The 20,705-nt window shown below is 46.3% G+C and overlaps 1 protein-coding gene across 1 annotated transcript in view; it reads right to left on the bottom strand.

Moving 5' to 3' along the window:
- The window catches only part of MEGF8 (multiple EGF like domains 8), a 1,665,761-nt gene that overhangs the window by 322,251 nt on the left and 1,322,805 nt on the right, over positions 1-20,705 (bottom strand). The window contains exon 36 of the mRNA XM_069640964.1: positions 743-957. Coding sequence (XP_069497065.1) covers positions 743-957 — 215 coding nt within the window. The remainder of the gene's footprint in view (positions 1-742; positions 958-20,705) is intronic.

The following is a 20,705-nucleotide window of genomic DNA, read 5'->3' as shown; positions in this document are numbered from 1 at the left end:
GGACATCCCTATGATGAACAGAGTACCAACAGTGACGGCACAATGGCTACATTCTCAGAGGGACTCAGACATCTTTGGAAAATTCAGCCGAAACTGAGAATAGGTATATACCATTCCTCCAAAATTAACTCTGACCTTTCTGGACTCACTTTCTAGCTTTCTTCGAAGAGGGGTGGGCTGACACTCCCCTGCTTAAATGGGAGCCTTGCCGTAGTCCAAAAAAGAGGGCCTTTTTTTCTATACATAAGGGGTATTGCTGCTCTTTTCTATTCTTCAAAATGCTAAATGACATCTTTCTGCAGTTCCCACAATCAAATGACGAGCAGAAAAGGCATTTAAGTGTGTCCCCCTTCTATGCCCATCTTGCCACCATATACAGAGCAAGACATTTAAAAGAGGAGCAACTGTGTCAATGGAGGTAAGCAAAAATATAAGGAACCACGGCAAAGCCAAATGTTTTTATAAAGAATATGAAAATAAAAGACAACCACAGGTCTTTTAGTGTGGATTTGTATAAAAGAAAAAACATTGAGTGCTCTCTGCGATCCCACTGAACCCCTGCACATTTCCCAGTGGTCACCAATGATGGTGACGAACCCCATGATAAAGAAAGAACAGAACTTCATTAAAACATAAAATAAAAACTTTATAGACAACGCCATTTTTATTTGTAAGAGGGTTACACCTAATCAATCATGCAGGAATGTGATTTTTCACAGCGTGTCCCCTTTCCCAAACTAACCTGTTGCAGCCCCACGCTCCAGATGCACTGCTGCCATCCACCGTCTGCACCCTTGGAGATGAGGCAGTCGCTACATGTGCTGTGATTGTGACAGGGGTTGGGACAAGACAGCGGTGGTGACGACTCCACAGGCATTGGTGACACATTTAGCAACGAGTGACTGAAGCATGTCCAGTCATATGTGGGCTGTACACTCAGGATCCGACGAGTCTCCCCTGGAAGAGGACAGAAGGCAGGGTTGGATCAGTAGAGGCCTATAGACAGCTGAAGCACAGAACAACTCAGATGAGTTCACACAAACACCAAACGCGCTTTTGGGGGCATCAGGAGTGCTCAGAGGAGTATAGAGGAAGTTTGAGGGGAAAGAAGCTCAGACAGGAGAATAGTGCTGAAGCATCTCAATCTTTCTCAGAGCCACAATGGAAATGAAGGATTCGGAGGGGCTGGTAGAGGGAGTAGGGCGGGGTCCAGAGAAAGCACAATATGGATAGGAGGGGGCAGCAGAGCAGGGATGACATCACGGCGGGAAAGAAGCAGGGCAGGAAAGTTGAACAACAGCACGGAAGAAAGAGTGGGGATGGCAGAAAGGTGGGCAAATGTGTATTTGCCAGAAGGGAGTAGGAGACACAGATGGGGGCTCAGGGAGTAAAAGGGGTTCTAAGACAGCTTAATAAAAAATAAGTCCACAGGTATAATATTAGTGGCAGAAGTACATGCAATTAAACCCCAAATTCAATGAAATACTACATGGCAAAAAATGCATGTTTAGTAAATTAAATGATTATTTTATTTAATATATAAATGATATTGAAGCATGTTTTCAAAACATGATTTAGCCATATAAAAGAAAATCAAAATATCTTAATATCAAAAAGTATTTTTAAATGGTCACAGATATCTATAAACACATCACCAATCACAAAAAAGTATTAGATCATCTCGTTAGTGAAGTATGGGGAGTGGGAGATGGCTGTGGGGTGGGTTAGGTCAACAGGGTGGCAGCAGAGAAGGGCAGCAGCATAAAGGAGTGTTTGAACGGGTTCTCTCATCCCTGTGTTCATGGGAGAATGGACACTGACCCAAAGCTAGGCAAACGTGTTTCCCATAGCTTTTCCGGTCCCACCTAGGACGGAGCAGTCAACGGAAACTCTTAGGACGGAAAGTCAGAGGGAGAGGGCAGCAGTAAGGGGCTGGGACACACCAACAACGGGAGGATACTGGCAGTAGCAAGCAGCTGGGTGACGAAGCAGGGATCTCCTGGGTGAGAGAGGGTAGCAGGGGCCTGTGGGCCAAGGTGGTCAGAGATGTCAGCAGAGGGTTGGAAGCCAGCAACAGGGGGAAAGGAAAGGATGGAGGCAGCATAAATGAGACTGTTGGCAAGGCATATCCCTTCCTAATGTTCAGGATAGGTGGCAGACAGATCCACAGCGAGGCAACCTGGTTTTCAGTAAGCTTTCCCTGGCGCAGCAGCGAAGGACAACTCTTTTGAAGGCAATGGGGTGGCTTCTGTATAGGTTAACACCAACATAACTTTCAATAAGGGATTGTCCACAAAAAGATATGATCAAAATAGACAATCCTCAGTGAAGGCGAGTATCTTTGTTGCAGGTTACAAGTACATTTGTTATGTTATGTTTAGATAAGTACAGTTCATTTGTTTCAGGAAGTGGAGAAGTCAGCTGAGGCATGCTATGCAAGACCAAATGTTGGTGAATATACAGGGTTTTCCACCAGCTTTGTCTTGACTCTCACTCTGTAATGGGGCGGAGCAATATGGCTTCACTCTAGGAGGAGAGGGTTTTTAAGAAGCTTACATGCATATCATCACTAAAAGATTTGTCCTCAGTAATTATTATTACTGAAAATATATGCTCTTTATACAAATGTTGTGGTTGAAAGTGTTACTTGCAATCAAGAAAGTACTATGCCTGGATTTACTCGTGCTAGCAGTATTAGGAGCAGGAGCTCTGCGGACCAGCCACCGCCCTCGCAGGAGCAACAGGCACCCTGCAGGCATCCTGCAGTATGAACACGGCACCTTTTTGATTTTAAGGTAAGCGCTAAATCGATAGCGCAGCTCGCCACAATTTGCCATCCAAATGATTGCATCCGCAATTGCAATATATGTGCATCATTTTGATTTGATTGCAAGGCTCTCCCACAGCCATCTACATCCATAATGCTTTTAAAATATATCTGATGTTGCCAAATCTCCATTGAAGTACACGAGGTACTTGTTGCTCCAAGATGGCTGACCTCCTCTTCACCACCGACCACAGAGCCTGCTGAGGCTCCAACCCTCTTCACTGATAGGCTGCCGGGCCTACCTAATTCCCCCATTGGTCGCCGGCAGGAGAAGCCAGCCCACACCTGCCAAGGCCCACAGGAACAAGGCCAACACCTGTTTTGTGCCTGTTTTTGCCGTGTCTGCCGTCTGCCAGACCCCTTGGCCCTCGCATGCCAAGGTAACCCGTATGTAACTACTGCACACTGCTAACACCCGCAGCTGAGTCGTCCAGAAGCGATCCAGACATTCTGCTATTATTGGCTCCGGCACCTGCGCCCCTACTCATGCTCTACCGGGGGCTATCATTGCTCCTGCCTACCAAACAGCTAAGTGTCTTCCCCCCTCGCATCTCGATGCCCAGCTCAAAGCATGACTTCCCAGAGGCACCACACTCCCAGCCTAATGTGTCTGTCGTTGTATAACCTGTAACTATCCAATTTAGCACAAGTTACTGCTCTATCTCTATTCCTAGCTTGCCCTCCCTACCACCTTGTCTACAGTTCTCCTGATTACTGTTACTGCCTACCAACACTACGACTGTTACTAGCCCAATCATGCTATGTACTCTAATCTAATGTGCTCCACTATGCCTCGCAAATTCTACTCTGGAAGTGCTTTCAACTTAGTCAGCTTGTCACTGCTAGTCACTAAAGCGTCACAGTGTGCACTCTGTCCAACTGTACTGCTGAATCTGGTCTCTTTCGCAGATATAAGTACTCCCAAATCTAGATGTATTTTAACATATGTGCAAATTTGAATCTAGCTGTGTTTTTAACTTAGCCACTTTAGCGCTCCAAGGTGTACTTCTTGCTGAATCTGTATTTTAACGTATGTGCAAATTCGAATCTAGCTGTGTTTTTAACTTAGCCACTTTAGCGCTCCAAGGTGTACTTGTTGCTGAATCTGGTCCCTTTCCTAGCCATATGCACTCCCAAACTTAGGTGTATTTGAACTTATGTGCAATCTCGAATCTAGATGTGTTTCCAACCTAGCTACTATAGCGTTCCAAAGTGCACTCTGACCAATTCTACCCAGCCCAAACTAGCCACCAATTATCACAGTCTGGACTGCTCCCCACTAGTGCCACTAGCCTCCAGTATCACGCACCGTCATCACCAGACCATGATCTTCTGGCTTGCCACAATCATGTTCCCTTTCTGCATAACGTTGGACAACACACCCTGTAGCAGAAACAGCTACATAGCCCACCAGGATGGCCTGGCTAAACTAGGGTGCCCCAGACACCACCCCATCCCCTGCCCCACACCATTCCTACCCTCCGCACCCCCCTTCCCTCCCACTCTCCACCACCCTCTCACCTCCATTGTCAACCAAGGCCCACCCACCAACACTACTCATAGCCACCCCAGTCCCATCGCCAAGTCTAACCAAACTAAACTGACTACCAAACCTCCCGCCCATTGTAGGCCTCCCGGCCCAACCCCCTCACACGCAATGTCAGATTAGGCTCCAGGTTCCCCACCACAACCACTAGATCCAACTCTAAACCTAACACCAAAACCAACACAAACTACAATGCGTCAAATAAGCCCACACCTACCCCACTAAAAGGTGCCCTACTCAACGTCAGATCCCTAGCTGCCCACCCCACGGAAATTGCAGATATCATCCTTACCAACGACCTCGACTTTATGGCCCTAACAGAAACCTGGCTTCATGAGGCGTCTGGACCACATCTATCGCTAGCCATCCCAGACAAGTACTCTATCCTCAGAGCCGATAGACCGAACGCCAGAGGTGGAGGTGTAGCGATCATCTGCAAGTCCTCCCTAGACCTCAGACTAGCCTCTACAGCCTCACTCACCTCCTGCGAGGTACTCACAGCCAAACTACAACTTCACCCACAACTACGATTACCTTTCACCTCATATATAGACCCTCAGCCCCCCCTGGGGACTTTGAAGAAAACATCACATCCCTCATCACCGAAAACTCCAAACCATCAGCACAAATTATGATCCTTGGGGACTTCAACCTCAGTTACCAAGACCCTAACGATGCACATGCTGCATCCCTAGCCAATTTCCTATTTCAACACGATCTCACCCAACTCATTGTACTCCCCACCCACCAAAAAGGTAGAACCTTTTACTGGGTAGCAACCCACAATTGCAATACAACCTGCAAAGACCCCCAACCTCTGGCATGGACCGATCATCACATGATCCCTCTTGAGGTCAACAACAACCAGTCACCGCCCAACAAACACCCCTTGGCACCAGCCTGCCCCACCAGGAACAAACTCAACATCACTGCCAAAGCCCTACCACCACTGGTCCTACCCACCCTCAATGCTCTCCTGGTCGACACCTTCAATGACTCCATGGCTATAGCAATGGATACCGTTGCCCCCCTGAAAATACGCAAAAACAAACCCAAAGCTCATCTGAACTCATGGTACAGCCCTGAGCTCAAATTACTCCAAAAAGAGAAAGCCAAGGCACAACACACTTGGAAGACTAACCCCACCGCGGAAAACAAATCCAACCTCACAAACCTATCCTCACTTTATAAAAGCGAGATAGCCCGCACCAAAAAAGATGTTTACAATACCAGGATTGCTCAGGGAGGATCCTCCACCAAAGAATTATTCAAAATTCTGAAGGAACTAGAAAACCCGATTTCACCTCCAGACACCTGCCTGAAAGACAAATCCTGGTGCACCAGCATCCAAAACACCCTCAACAATAAAATCTCAGGACTCCAAACTAAAATTGAGGACAAACACAAACAATTCTCCAACAACAAGGCCACCAACCCTAACCTACCCACCCTTAAAAATACCAGTCCAGGCTTCTCGTTTAAGAAAGTCACCATCCCTGAAGTTCAAAAAATCATCTCCTCCTTGAAACCCTCAAACTGCAAAGGAGACAGCTGCCCTGCACAGACCATAAAAGATGCAGCCAGAGAGCTCTCCCCCTTCATTACCAAACTCATCAACCTATCCTTCACCAATAACTCGATCCCTAGCAACTTAAAACAATCATGTGTTCTCCCTCTCCTAAAAAAATAATCCCTCGACCCAGCCATACTCACCAACTACAGGCCCATCACCACAGTCCGCTTCCTATTAAAAATCCTAGATCCAAATTCAGGAATACCTGAAATCCAACCATCTGTTAGGATTACGGCAATCTGGTTTCAGACCTCAACACGGAACACAAACCGCCCTTGTTGATCTCAAAAGCCATGTTGATGAAATTAAAGATAATGGCAATGCCGCAATCCTACTCCTACTAGACCTCTCAGCGGCCTTTGACCTGGTCAGCCATGAAATCATTTGTAATCACCTTGCCACCGCAGCCCACTTCTCCTCCTCTGCCATCACATGGATACAATCCTTCCTGGCTAACAGAACCATGCAGGTTTTCTCTACAACAGCTGCAGCAGACCCCATCCCCATCACATGCGGGGTCCCACAAGGATCCTGTGTATCCCCCACTTTGTACAATATATTTACAAAGCCCTTATTTGACCAACTGGACCATCTGGGTGTCACCTACACAAACTACGCAGATGACACCCAGATACTCCTCACCATCACAGGCAATTACCAAGCAGACGCCGCCCGGATCAACAAAATATTCTCCATCATTCAGGCATGGATGGCCTCACATGGTCTCTGCCTGAATGATGAGAAGACAGAGCTCCTCATCGTCGGCCTACTTTGACTCTAAACCTGTTTTCCTGAAAGTGTGCTTTTAAACTTAATTTTACTTACCTGTTGGATAAGACCAAAACGTGTGGAGGGGAATGTTTGCTCTTCCTTCCCTCTCTACCAGGTACTTAACACCTGTGGGCTAAACTCTTTGGAACACTTGATCTACTTATCTTGTTACATAAGGATGCTCAAGCGAAGGTGCTTTCCTTAGAAATATAAGGCACAGCACATTATATCTGTTTTCATCACTTTTCTCTCCAACTTTACTTGTCAAAGATCACATTATTTACCTCCCATAATGTTCCTTCACCAGATTCATCTTCTCAGATGTATTCTTGCTGCAATAGCAGATTTTTGACAGCAGGGGACAGCGTGCAGTTCTAGTGTTGAGGTTCCGCAGCACTCTTGATTGGTATAAAGAGCTTGTACTAGTGCCGTGATCTCAATTACTCATTTTGTACCCATGCAAATCCGGGTTGGGGATCATGAATTACATGAGGTGCCTCTCTGCATTGAAAGAGACAGCAACAGGCGAGACCTCAATTATTGTTGGGTAGGCAAGGAGGGCAATGAGGTAGCCAATGGAGGAACATCCATCAGAAAACACATTACCAGAGGCAAGTCATTTGTTGAATGGATTGTGCCTTCCCACGGATTCCTCATCTTCCATAACTCCCATAGCAGTACCAAAATGTAGGAGGTGGCAGGGCCACACCGTTAGTTGAATGTGCTCTGAAGTCTTCGGGGATGTTTCCCCCCCCCCCCAACGGAGTAACATTCAGAGACACGCAGCACAATCCACCTTCAAATGGTCTGTTTTGTTACCCCATTGCCTGACTTCAGGCTAGTGTAGACCATGAAGAGCTGATCTCCTAGCCAAAAAGGATTTGTTCTGGCGAGGTAGAAGCTCAATGGTCTTCACAGGCCAAACCTATGTAGCCCCTTCTCCACTTTAGAGGGATGAGAAGGCAGGTAAAAGGTTGGTAAATAAATCTTTAGTGCAAGGTGGAAATCACACACACCATCTTGAGTAGGAAAAAAAAGAGTGCACCCTGAACGCGACCTTGTCCTTTGTAAAAATTGTGAAGTTTGGCTCACTCACCCTGCAGGCCTACGTGATGGCCACAAGAAATGCTGTCTTCCAGGTGAAGAGCCAGAGGTGACAACGGCTCAAAGGGCGATCCCATAAGAAAAGTCAGTACCAAGTTTAGATTCCATACAGACACCACAAATGGGGACTTGTTAACCCTTTCACAAATTGTATAATAATGGGGGTCATAAAGAAAGACCCCTGTTCTTGAAGATCGAAAACACTGCTAGACAGTCATTGACTGCCGCAATTTGTAGGCCTTGCCTGCAATAAGAAGGGCAGAAGCTTTCAGATGTCGCACAAAAAAGGGTTGGTTTCTTCAGCTCTGCACCAGCAACAAAATGTCTTCCACTGGCAGTGGCACAGTGCTTCTGTTGCCGGTCTCCTCGCTGAAAGCAACAACTCTATTACATTCCCCAGAAGGTCCTAGTTCCTATACCTCAACTTTTAAGAAGGCAGGCATGCAGGTTGAGCGTGTCTATGCTCAGGTGAAGAACCAGGCCTCTCTCTTGTGAGAGCAGACCTGCTCTCAAGGGAAGACACAACAGAGAACATGTCTTGAAGGTCCAGGTACCATGTCCTCCTGGCCCAATCCGGAGGTTGTGCTATGACTCTTCAATGTTCTGATCACTTGAGGAATTAAGGGGATTTGCGGGAACTGTGATGATGCTTCAGATAGAGTCACTTCTCCCCACATGAGAGCTCCTTTCCATGAGGCTAGGGAGGTAAGGTAGCTAACCAAGTCCCCCTAGGGGTGGTAACATGCAGGAGGACATCATGGAGAGGAATACCCCCATCCTGGGGTCAAGGACCAGACTGGGAGATACAGCCCCTTTAAAACTCGACCCCATAAGGTACAAACATCACCTAGATCTATGTTACCTGGGTTCCTATCAGAGACCATGTGTTTTGGTGTTAGATCAGACAATCCGAATATAAGTAATGGGACCAGACCAAGGCTGCAAATGGTACAGTTAGGTGGGGAAAATGCTCAACCAGCTGTGGTCAATGAATCTGACGTCACGCTAGGGCAGAGCGCGCTATATAAAGACGTCAGAAACAAACGACAGGGTGCGAGAGCAAGACCGAGAGCAAGGGCGAGAGGTAACCTCAGAGGAAGATATTGAGGCAGAGAGAGTGCTAGAGAGAGAGTGAGAGCTCAGCAGCAGTGAGAAGAGAGTGACTAGGGAGAGAGACATGGAGGGCTTGGCTCAAGGGAACACACAAGGACGTCTCATGGGCCGACTAAGTTTGGTAGCGGTAGAAGCAGAAGTAGAGACTGGAGACGGCATCCCGTTATGAGGCAGAATGCAAAACGTTGCAGAAGTAGAAACTGGAGGCAGGTGGACGAAAGTAAAACCGAGACAGAGAAGAGTCGGTACAACGCCCCAACAAAAGAAACGATATCATTGGTGAGACACCTGTAAAGCATCTCAGCATTTGGCTGAGAGCCGGCCCAACAGAAGGACGAAGAGTATATTGTGGTGGTGTGACCTGTAGTTGGTGGATTGTTGGTGTCTAACAACTACGCAAACACCGCTACCCCCGGCCTATTGCAAAGAAGACGAAATGAGCCTGGGGAAAATACTGACTGGTGGCGTATGCCCGACAGGTACAGAAGGGACATTCAAGTTTGTTACCACCATCAGAGCAGTAAGCACTATAGGGCCTCGGAGACGAGCACCAAGCCAGAGAGAATTAAGATACCGGCACAAGACCCCCGGCAGAACTGGTGAGACATCCCGAAGACAAGAGCAGGTAACGGGAATCGTTACAATCCAGGAGGGAGCAGAGGGGAAATTGAGAAAGTTAGTGGAAAATAAACTAAGAGAATAAAGTATAACAAACTCTGAAGAAAATAAGGAGAGGACACTCACCTCATCAGCTGTGAAGTAATTCTATCCTCCGAAGCGAAAACCTACTCCCCTAAATGCTATTCGAGGGGTTATCTTCTTGAATGTGGACAGAAGACATAATTGATGAGAACAGAGTTCATGCAAGGACTTTGAGAAGAATCTTTAGCAAAGAAGTAACACCTCAAAACACGTGCCAATTGAAATTCCTCCAACACACACCAGAATCGTCTTGGGGGCTGGCCATGAAAGCTAAAGCTAATTATCACCTTTCAAAGGGACATTTAGAACGTGGTATTTGTCGACATCAAGAGTCCAGCCCTTTCGAATCCCAGGGGTTAATTTTCCTTTCGTAAATAAGGAAGAAATGTCACCCTCATCTTTGTCATCCTCCCTTTGTGAAAGGAAGTAGAACCAGATGTACTAGTGTATAATTTTGAATCACAGTTCTCTGAGCAGTTCCACAAGAGTGTGTTGCTGTGGAGTCGAGAGGGACTCTGGGAGCATCTTCGACGTCCAAGTGGAGGCAGGATAAAGAGTATAAAGAAAGCAAACTGTGTTGCAAACCATCTTCAAGGAACTACAAGTTTTGTTGAAACTCATATGGAACATTGGGGAACCGGCTATGAGAAGGGAGTCATTCTCCTAGCCCCATGAGGCTGCTGTAGAATTGCTTGGTTGTTACGAAAAAGCTTGGGACTTTAATGGAACTTTTACTTTGAGAAGACTTGGCGTCTTTGAGACACTTTGAACCAAGGAGAAGGGAGTCTTTCTCCTGGGTCACAATCAGAGCCCACACTTTATTATATCTTTTAGTGACCGGTGATAGCATAGGAGCGTTTTGACCAGGAAGGTGCTTTTTGATTTGGACTTTCACAGACTTTGTGACAAGCACCCGAGTTTCTATAGTTTAGGTAGGGAATCCCCATCAGAGTTAAGGACAGATAGGTTTATCTTTTACTTTAAATAAAAGGCAATAACAATCAGCATGGCACCACTTGGTCAGTCTCTTCATTCCTTGTTGCCACAGAACCTATAGAGCAGAGGAAATGTCCAATCCACGATGAAGGCATCTCACAGTGCTCCTCTCGGGAGAGATTCTCTAGAGCAGAAATGTTTGCACTTCCTGTGGAAACTGGATGAAAACAGGCCCACCTGAGGGGTTCCCCAAAGGGAGAAGATCTCAAAAAGGACTTCCTGGCCAGCTCCCATTTGTGCAAGGCAAAGATCTGCTTGCTCAGGGCGTCCACCATCGTGTTCTCCATCCCGGTCAAATGAACTGCCGACAAGGAGCTCTTGCTGTGTAATTCAAAGAAACAGAGCTGCATCATCTCTCTGAACAGTGACTCCACACCCCCTCATTTGTTGATGTAGTGCACATTACAAGCCAAATGGTGGAGGTCTGCATCAATCTAATGAGCGGCACGTGTTACTACTGAATGGAGTCCATGCCATGAATTGAATCCCGTATCTATGCAAGTGAAACCCTGCTGGACACTATGACAAGACAGCCGCGTGAGGAAATGTGAATGACACATTTAATAAACAGATTCAAACCAGCCAAGCACGGACACCACTCCCTTGCGACTAAGCCAGACTTGCACGAGGCCCATTGAAACTACATAATTTCTACTACAGCAACCCACTAACAGGGGATTTGAAAATATGTTTGTGTCTTGATGAAAGCCACTAGAACTAGACTACTAACTACTCAGGAGGCCAAAAAGGTATTGAGTGAAGTTACAGAATTCAAAATAACGAAAAACATTTTTAATGAAAAAAATATTGATTTAACATTTTTTTACATATGGGGTAGGGAAAGGGGTTAACACGGGTGGGGGTGTGGTTAGCGTTATAAACAAAAGGAAATGAGGGTGACCCCCAAATAGAAAAAGAAATGTGCTAAAAATGTTTTTGTTATTTCGTTAATATCACATGGAACCAACCGAAAAACAGCTGTGGCGACAAGCCAAGAATACAGTAGTGCAACATTGGACACTACTCAACCAGCCTAGTCAATTAGGCAGTCAGATTTGGATAACCCTAGTCAATTGTTAGGGTCCTTAGAATTGTGGGAATACACTTCCCATTTTAAATTAAAATTGTTCACACATGTAATGTATTGTACTATCACTCCTGTGGGAAATTGTTTTGTTTCATGTTATGAATGTATTGATCTCAATCATTGAACTTCTGAAACATTAATTGAATATGGGAGAATACATTTACTACAAGTCACATGAAGAGAAATGTAATGGGTTTATATGTATCCAAACTCGCCCTGTTCAATTGTTTGTTTACACTGTGTTGTCCATCATGATCCGGAGTCTTCCCCTGGATAGTAGGAAAAAAGCCATCAGCGCCAATCTGATTGCCCTCAGCTCGAACAGTTTTATGAGGAGTTTTGTTCTGCTAGGGACCACTTCCTGCTTACTTTCAGCTTGTTCAGATGAGCGTAACATGATTGTAAAATGGATTCTCCTGTCATCAAGTGCTCTCAGAGTTAACCAGAGGAGATCCTGATTGATAAGATCAGGACTTGCATTATATCCACCATGCTGCCTGAGAAATGTGACCATTGAGACCCGAGAGCCGATTGCAGTGACCTTATTCTCAACTGAGCCCCTGGCACCAGGAAAATGCAGGACGCCAAGAGACCTTGCAAGCCGTAAAAAGACTGGGGCTGGCAGAAATTGGGTGTTTTGAAATGTGGTAACCGTCTGCAGAATGTGCACTACCCAATCCTCAGACGGAAAAGCCTTCCCTGAGGAAGAGTCTAGATCTGCTCTGATGAAATGGAGCGTTTGAGAAGGTGTCACTTGGAACTTTTTGGAGTGGAGGCAGAAGCCGAGCATGTTTAGGAAGCGGTAAGTGTGTCTGAGGTGATCCAAAACTTGATTTGAGTGATTGGGCTCTGATCAGCCAGTTGTTTAAGTAGGGAAAAACATCAGCCGTCACCACCGCCAACAGCTCGTGAAGATCGTTGGGGCGGAGCAAACCTGAAAGGCAGTACCCATAATTGGTAGAGGGAACTGGCGATGACAAACCTCGGAAACTTGTTTTGCTGTCGATGGATTGGTACATGAAAGTAAGCGTCCTGGAATTCGAGCGACACTAATCCCAGAGCGTTAGGGTCTGGACAATCTGCGAGAGTGTTACCATCTTGAACTTGTCCTTCCTGAGGAACTTGTTCAAGCGTCTCAGGTCCAAGATGGGTCACAGTCCTCTGACTTTCTATGGGACCAAAAAGTAAAGGAAGTACCATCCCTTGTTTCTTTCGGCTTGAGCTACCATTTCTATTGTGCCTTTCCCCACCAGGGAGAATATATCCTGCTGCAGTAGCGAATCTAGAACAAAGTATAGTTGGATGGGAGGAGGGGGGGCAGTCTGCCAGACGCCATAGAAAAGGAAGGCAGAACCCTGGGGTGACCACCTGTAGTGCCCATGCATCTGTAATGTTGCACCATTGTGAAGAATATGGTGCAGTAGATGCCCACCTATTGGAGTACAATGAGAAAAGCTCTCAAATCAATTTTGAAGCGGCTCCCATACTGCAAGCAAAGAACGCAGGTTGGATTGAAATGTTTTACCTCCTCTCCCGCTCAAAAGTCTCGAAAACATTCTTTGTCTGGCGGTTGATATTTTTGGCTGGCATAGCTGAAATCGTTAAAAGGCTTCCCTTTCCATAGGGTTGTGGGCAGAGTGGGGTGAAACACAGCTGTTCTTAACGATTTCGCCACCAACTTAGACGCCTGCAATTTCTCTAGGCTATCATCCACCTTAGGTCCAAACAAGTTAGAGCCATCGAATGGCATGTCAAGCAACTTTGTTTGCACATCCTGAACCAGGCAAACCTCTGACACAGAGCTTGTACTCATCCCTGCCTCCTACCACAGATACAGTCTACAGTGTCCAGACCAGACTGGAGCACTTGAACAATCCTTCATGTCAGCCTCTGGGATATGCTCTGCAGCCTTAGATATAACCGCCCACAAGGTGTGAGTGAATTTGCCCAGTGCGCATGTTGCATTAATGGCTTTCGGGCCATGCTGCCGGAGGCAAAGGTCTTGTTCCCCTATCAAAGGCAAAAAAAGATACAAGCTTTGGCATTAAATGTTGTTGCCTGAACCACTAGGCTCTCCTGAGATTTTTGGAAATGAAGTCTGGGGATAGGACGCAGGTTTATACTGCTTAACCAGATCCCTGTGTACTGCTGGCTCCGAACAGGGTCTCTTCTACAGCCCTAGCAAAGAATCTTTGATGGCAGCATCAAAGGGCAGAACAGGTTCCACCTATGGCCCGCTACAAAGAATGTCAGTGAGGTAATATTGTGTGATTCCCCTTATGAGAGAGCAACACCCAAAGCATCAGTGACTTTATCCATTATCCTTCTGCATGCAGCATGAGGATGGGCATGAGGATCTGGCTGTTCAAACTCTACCTCTGAGAAGTGTCCGGGCCACTTGCATCAGAGATTCGTGGCTAAATCAGTCAGTCTGGCCTCTTCTGTTTGGAACCGTGCTGGTACTCAAGTAGATGTTAACGTCTCAAAGCCAAAAGGGATAGGGTCACTGCCCCCGAAGGTACTGCGGAAAGAACCCTGAAAACCTTTCTGGATTGTGAAGGAAACCTTGAGGTAGAGGATGGCTCCATTGTTGACATCAAGGGCCTTTTGAAATCCACTCCGTTACAATGTTGAAGAATTCCACAGCAGTTCAGGTTACCAGAGGCACTGAGGGCTTGCGAAGTTTCATCGCATACTTAACCCCACACTACTAACTACTAACCACCCCTGCTCCTCGCTCCTCTCCAGCATACCCATAAGGGCCAGCCTTACTACACACAAGCCACACATCCGCCACAAACAAGAACAAACTACCACAAATAACAAACAATCCAGACACTGGACGTTGCGCCTCCGTACACAATAACCCCAGTGCACACAATCGAAGCACACTCTGAAAGCTGATAAGCACATACACCAGTTTCCCTTGGTTCTGCAAGCACCAACAGAAGAGCAAACCTCTTTCCTATCCCTCTTTCCTCACTAACGAACACCACCAACTTTCTTGCAGAGCCACATGAGCGCCTGAAGATCATGTAAATGGCAGTGGTGCGCGGTACAAACCAACATAACATCCCATGATTCTTGGGTGCAGAGGAAGGATGGGGCTCAGAGACACTGCTGCCTTGTCAGCGCAGTGGGCCTGATGGCCTAAGATTTTTTGCCTCAAGATGCAAAAGGGCCCACTTTATTTAAAACTTCCAACATTATTTGGCAGAATTCCTCCCATTTCTCTGCTGTGGAAGATTTGAACGAGAAACGTACCTTTCCTGGCAGGTGAGAAGTCTGACAATGAGCATCTTCGTCTTTCCATCTTCTTTGACAAAGAGGCAGACTAGTTTTGGTATTCAATCTTTGAATGAGATCTTTCTGATGGTGTTTGGCTCTTTTCTTTGATTTCTACAGAAATCTCTTGATGGTCTAAGAGATTTCGCTAAATCAAAACGTTTTGCAACTTGGGTGCCGAACGCCCAAGAGCTAGGTTTGATGTTCTCACTTTCAATGCCTTTGGTGTCATATTTTGGCATTAACTACAATCAGAAATGGCATTATTAACACCATGGCACCACAGACAAACCTTGTGGGGGTCCGTCAGGGACATTTCTGTGAAGAGTTCCTTGGTCAACATATTCACTGTGTAACTCAAGAAATAACGGGTGTCAGAGGGAATTCTCAAAGGAGTCAAAGATGTTCCCGCGAAGCATGCAGAGCTTGTGGAAAAAAGGACCTGAGGTCATCACAGGGCGAGCTATTTGTGCCGACATCACATTCAGACTAGAAAAGGCAGATGGCTGTGGAAACTCTGCCTGCCCCCCTCCTGTCGAGGGTTTCAGATATCTGCTGCCGCAGGAAGAAAGCATCTATGATGAGGGACCTTTGGGAGGACACAATCCATTCGAAATAGTGCCTTTCCATTGTTGCAATGCTTATCACTGAATTAGTTGTAAAGTACTGTGCATTTGAGATTACTTGCTGTGTAGGTACATATGTATATAAATGTGTGTCGTAGCGTATGGTACCCTTAATTTTACTGGTGTGTGTGTTTGGGTCTATTAAATAATATGACAAATATTACTTAACAGTAATAGCCTTTCTGAAGTTTGTATCTGCTCAGAATGACATGCTTTTGCACAGTCCACCATCTATTGGTGTGCTCAGAGTATAACATTTGTTTTTTCGAAGCCTAAAAAAGGGGCATTCCAGTCACACTATCCCTGTCCTACGAGTACAGGTACCCATAATGCCTCATGTGTCGGTGTCCTCAGAGTTTTTCTTTATCTGGCCTTTAGCTTGTGAAGGTTGTGTATGCGATGGTGTTTATTTTTTTTTATTTTATTTTTTTTGTAACTGTTCGATTCTCCTGCGGGGAGCCAGGCATGTGAAGCTAAGCAAATGAAAATTTCAGAAAGACGATTACTGGCAAGTAATATTTCTCTTCTGGAGCTTGTGAATCTGCTTAGATTTACATGCTTTACATAGATTAGCAATAAGTACCTGGAGCAGGAGGTGGGTGATATGGAAAAGTTAAACAAAGGTGTTTAAGTACTGTCTGTCCCACATGCAAGTCTGACCGCGCCTGCGTGTCCAAACAGTAGTGCTGTGTTAAGTGTGAACTGAACATTGCCGCTTTGCTGATTTCCTCCAGTGGTACATTGGCTATAAAAGCCAGCATAGCCCCTGTGTGGCGTGTTGGTTGTAGTGCTTTATCTGCCACTGAATAGCAGAGTTGTAAACACTTGACAACTCATCTGGAAATAGTGGCCTATGTAGCCAGGCCAGCCTGCCTACCAGTAGCAAAAGACACAGAATCGGCTGTGAAAGAAATACGTTTTTCTTTGTGTAAAATGATGTTGCTCTATGCTTCTTATGGTGACCTTGGGTTGTTCTAAGTTGGAATAAGTAGGATATCCTGCTGGATACCATTTAAAATCATTTCATAAATTTTCAAATTTAGTCTTTACGGCTTTTGAAACCCTTGTTATGTGACTATGTAGCCAGGCCAGCCTGCCTACCAGTAGCAAAAGACACAGAATCGGCTTGTATTGCATAACCCTTTTGTTTTCTGCAGCTAGAACATGACGGCTCTTCTCACATCAAGTGTGTGAAGTGCCCCCCCCTCCCCTTTCAGGAAAAAAGCCCAACTGACTGGTTAATATGACCTTTTGAAATGAACTTTAGTGAAAAACCTGGGTGCATGCAAAGCATGTCTGTTTTTGTGTATGGTGAGAAAAGCCCTGTCACCGATAGTGTCTATAGTTCGCCAACTCTTTTTACGGATATAACCGCTATGAGGAAAGTCACCTTGTAAGAGAGATACCTTGTTAGAGAGATCCCTTAATGTTGCTCTATTCATAGGCGCTAAAGGTCCACGGGTCTCAAGAGCACAATGTTTAAATCCCAACCTGGGAGAGGGTGAGCCACAGGAGGATGTCATTGTTTCACTCCTTTCATGAAGGTCTTAACTACTGGTACTTTCCATCAGGATACCCCCAGCTGTGAAGTGGTATAATCTGCCAATGCTGCTAGGTGTACCTTTAGTGAGTTATAAACTAGACCTTAGTCTAGAAGGTAAAGTAGGTAAGTAACAATGTGTGTAGGTGTGCATTCAATGGGGATAACATTGTCCCTCTTGCACCAAACTACAAACTTCTTCCACTTGTTGTAATAACAGTGTCTTATGTAAGGTTTTTGTGCCTACTTAAGTATTTCCATAAAATGTGGAGTTAATTGTAAATGGCCAAACACCAGGACTTCAGGAGCCATGCTGCTAAATTCAATGTTTGAGGGCAAGGGTGAATTATCTTGCACTGTGTTTGTGCAAGTAGATTGTGTACTGGGTTTAGCTTTAACAGTGTCTGCCTTGTCATCTTTAGAAAGTGAACATACCAGGTTTTCCTGGCCCACACTGGTGCAATTAGTATTACTAATGTGCTCACAAACAATAGTTTGTGAATCGCCTTCCGTAGTAGTGAGGTTGGGGGAAGAGCTTACTATGCCAGGCATTCCCCGGTGATCCCTCCTGCGGGTACATGGATGAAAAGCTTTCACATCTTTTGTTTTGAGCTTTTGCAAGCCAGTCCACAGTTGGAAAGGCCAACATTTGTTTGTTTATGTACGTCAGCCTTGGTGTTGTCTGTGTTGATCAATACACTCTGGTTGCATAGACTTGTCTGGAAAGAACAGTGCCATCGTAATAAACAAGAGCTCTAGGATGTTAATGTGCTGTGTAGTTTGCCTTTGTGTCCACCTGCCTTGTGTCATTAGTTCCTGACAATGCACCCCCTAACCTCCCATTGAGGCGTCCGTTGTTATTGGTGGTATTTTGAAGGGCCTGCCTCTTAAGAGGCTTTCTTTTGTCGAGTACTGCATAGCATTTACTAACTCTTTCAAAAACCCCACTAGACCATGCCATTGGCCCGAAACATGGGACCACTGTCTTGATAGCGGTTAGGAAAGATGCTCTTCTTGCAACTTTCCATCCATAGTTTCCTATCAATACTGGGAAACTTTGTTTCCCTTTTGAATTCTTGTATTTTTAATATTGCACACAGCATCTCACAATGCAGTGCAAGAGGGATACTTTTGCATCACCCTGGTTTTTGAACCAGAGGATTTTGGTTACTTTTATGTGTGCCTAAAGAGAAGCTAGTGGCAGCAATTACATTTTTACCACTTTGGCATTATTTTTAGTGTGCACATTCCTGTTTACCACGTATGACTACTCAACGATGCTGGTGCCCTAAAATGGCTGTTCTACAAGATTTACACTAGTTCTTTGGCCATATTGTAGTTTGGTCTTCTTCCTGCCGTCTCAGGTCAGGAAAGTCCTTATAGGTCATGCACTTGCAAGAGTGTGCGAGAGTGTGAGTCTCCCTCTCTCCCTCCCTACCTCCCTCACTTTCTCTCCCTCCCTCCCTCCCTGCCTCCCTCCCTCCCTCCATCCCCCAGGAAGGGGAGTGGGACTGTCTAGTAGTCCCATTCCACATTCTTGGTGCCAAAGAGGCTGCTACTGGGGCAAATGTGAAACCAGTAGTTATCCCGGATTGGACATTGGAGATACACATTGGTATCAAGAATCCCTCGAAGAAGAGCAGCCCAATGAAGATATGAAGACTACTCCTGAAATGGACCAACATTACTTCCTGTATCTGGTCCGGTGAAGCCCTGTTTCTCTGCCTGATCTCCGAAGACCATGGACGGTGCACTTCGGCCCTTAGACTATTGGGACCAACTATTCTCAACGCCTTCTCGAGGATTCAACCCTTTAGAGCCTTTGGAAAAGTGCCCCTGCACTGCCTGGTGGACTGAAAAGTGGGCTACCTCGCCAGAACCATTGCTGTTCTGAATTGCAGTCCGGAACCTTTTTAGTCGCTAGATTGTGCCACAAGTCACCATCTCCCCAAATGTCAGCTTCCCACCATCAAGGGAACCTGTCCTGAAGCAGCTGCTGTGACCGTGACTGGAAGGATACCTGTCGCCTGTAAATGGCGATCGTTGCTGGAACTCATCTATCTCCATACAGAGAAGTGTCCTAGGGAGGCCTGCATCATTGGAGAGGGCCTGCATCTTGCATTACCAGCAGACTGCAAGAATCCTCGAACCTGCAACCCCTGGGCACCTCTCACTGGAACAAACAACGCAGATCTAGCGCTTAGCGACCCCCAGACAATCCACAAAGAAATCTGGGAAAATAGGAGTCTGGGGAGTAAGTAAGCATCCGTGTGCCTGTTCCCTCCCCCCCACCTCCACTCCATAGGATAAAATTGGGAACAAGTCCCTTTGTCTCTTATCTTCATTCCACTCACCTTTGGCGGTCCAACCTGGGTTAGGTATCCTGCCCTTTGGTTAGCCTGGGGTCTGTAAGTAAGTAGAACAATTACAATCCCTTTGGTAAATTGTTCAATTCAATAACTTTGAAACTAACCCCACCACAAGTCCATTGGATCATTTCGTAAGAGAACTCATACTCATACTTGGGCACAAGACCTCATTTTTTTATTTTATTTGTTACACGCCCAGACACTGGGGTATGACAGTGTGGTGATAGTCATCTGTGGCTGTCACGAAGCACAAAACTCAGGCCCACACAACACCAGTCACGAAGCACAACACTCAGGCCCGCACAACATCAACCACATCTAAACAGGCCACTCCGCAGCATCATACTTGCAGTGGGACTCCCCTCCGGTTGCGCCCCTTCAGATTCCTAGGCGCCGGAGGTCCCGCGTTAAGGAGGCGGCGCGCAGTGTCATGGAGGTTGTGGCCGCGGTGGCGCTGGGGGTACCGGGCTGCATCGGCCCTGCTTCCTGGACACGTGTCGCCCAACAACGCTCACGTGACGTTAAGGGGCCGGCGCGCCCAACCAATCCCGTTGCTGCTTCTCAGTTGCACGGGTCACGTGATACGCAACACCACTCACGTGGTTCTATGGGAAGGCGATCACGTGGCCTAAGCACCGGCTTAAGAGAACGCCGACACTGCTCTCCCACGCTTCTCAGCTGTTCTTTCAGCGTTTCGAGTGGCCTTTCTTTGTTTGATCCTGATTCCTCGGTTTTTGGACCTTGCTTCTTTGTGCCTCCGGATTGCCTTTACCTGTGTCTTGGTTTTGGTGCTTTGGACTTAGTTTCCACGGGATTTCGGACTTCTGGCTTTGGACCTTTAGACTTGTTTCTACGGATTTCGGACTTTTGGCTTGGACATTGTTTTCCCTCGAGTTTTGGATTTTTCGGCTTTTGAACTTCTGGACAGTTTTTGGAACTCCCCTTGGCTCAAGCTGCGCTTGGACTTCAGCGGCCCTCTACATCAGGTGCTTCAGTAAAAAGGGGTTTGGGTCCAGTGCCCTCCTGGTACCGTCCCATCATCCTGAGCTCGAGTCGACCTTGGATTTCAGCTGTGTTAGGTAGGTGCTGCCCTCTTCGCCTACTGCTGACCAGTTCCCCTGATTCTCGACTTTGTGCTCACACTTGCCTAACTTTTCCCTTACAGC

This window comes from Ambystoma mexicanum, chromosome 1q (assembly GCF_040938575.1).
Source record: "Ambystoma mexicanum isolate Mex_15411 chromosome 1q, UKY_AmexF1_1, whole genome shotgun sequence".
Classification (NCBI taxonomy): Eukaryota; Metazoa; Chordata; class Amphibia; order Caudata; family Ambystomatidae; genus Ambystoma; species Ambystoma mexicanum.
The sequence above is the reverse complement of the archived record's forward strand: the minus strand, read 5'-3'. Positions and strand labels throughout refer to the sequence as shown.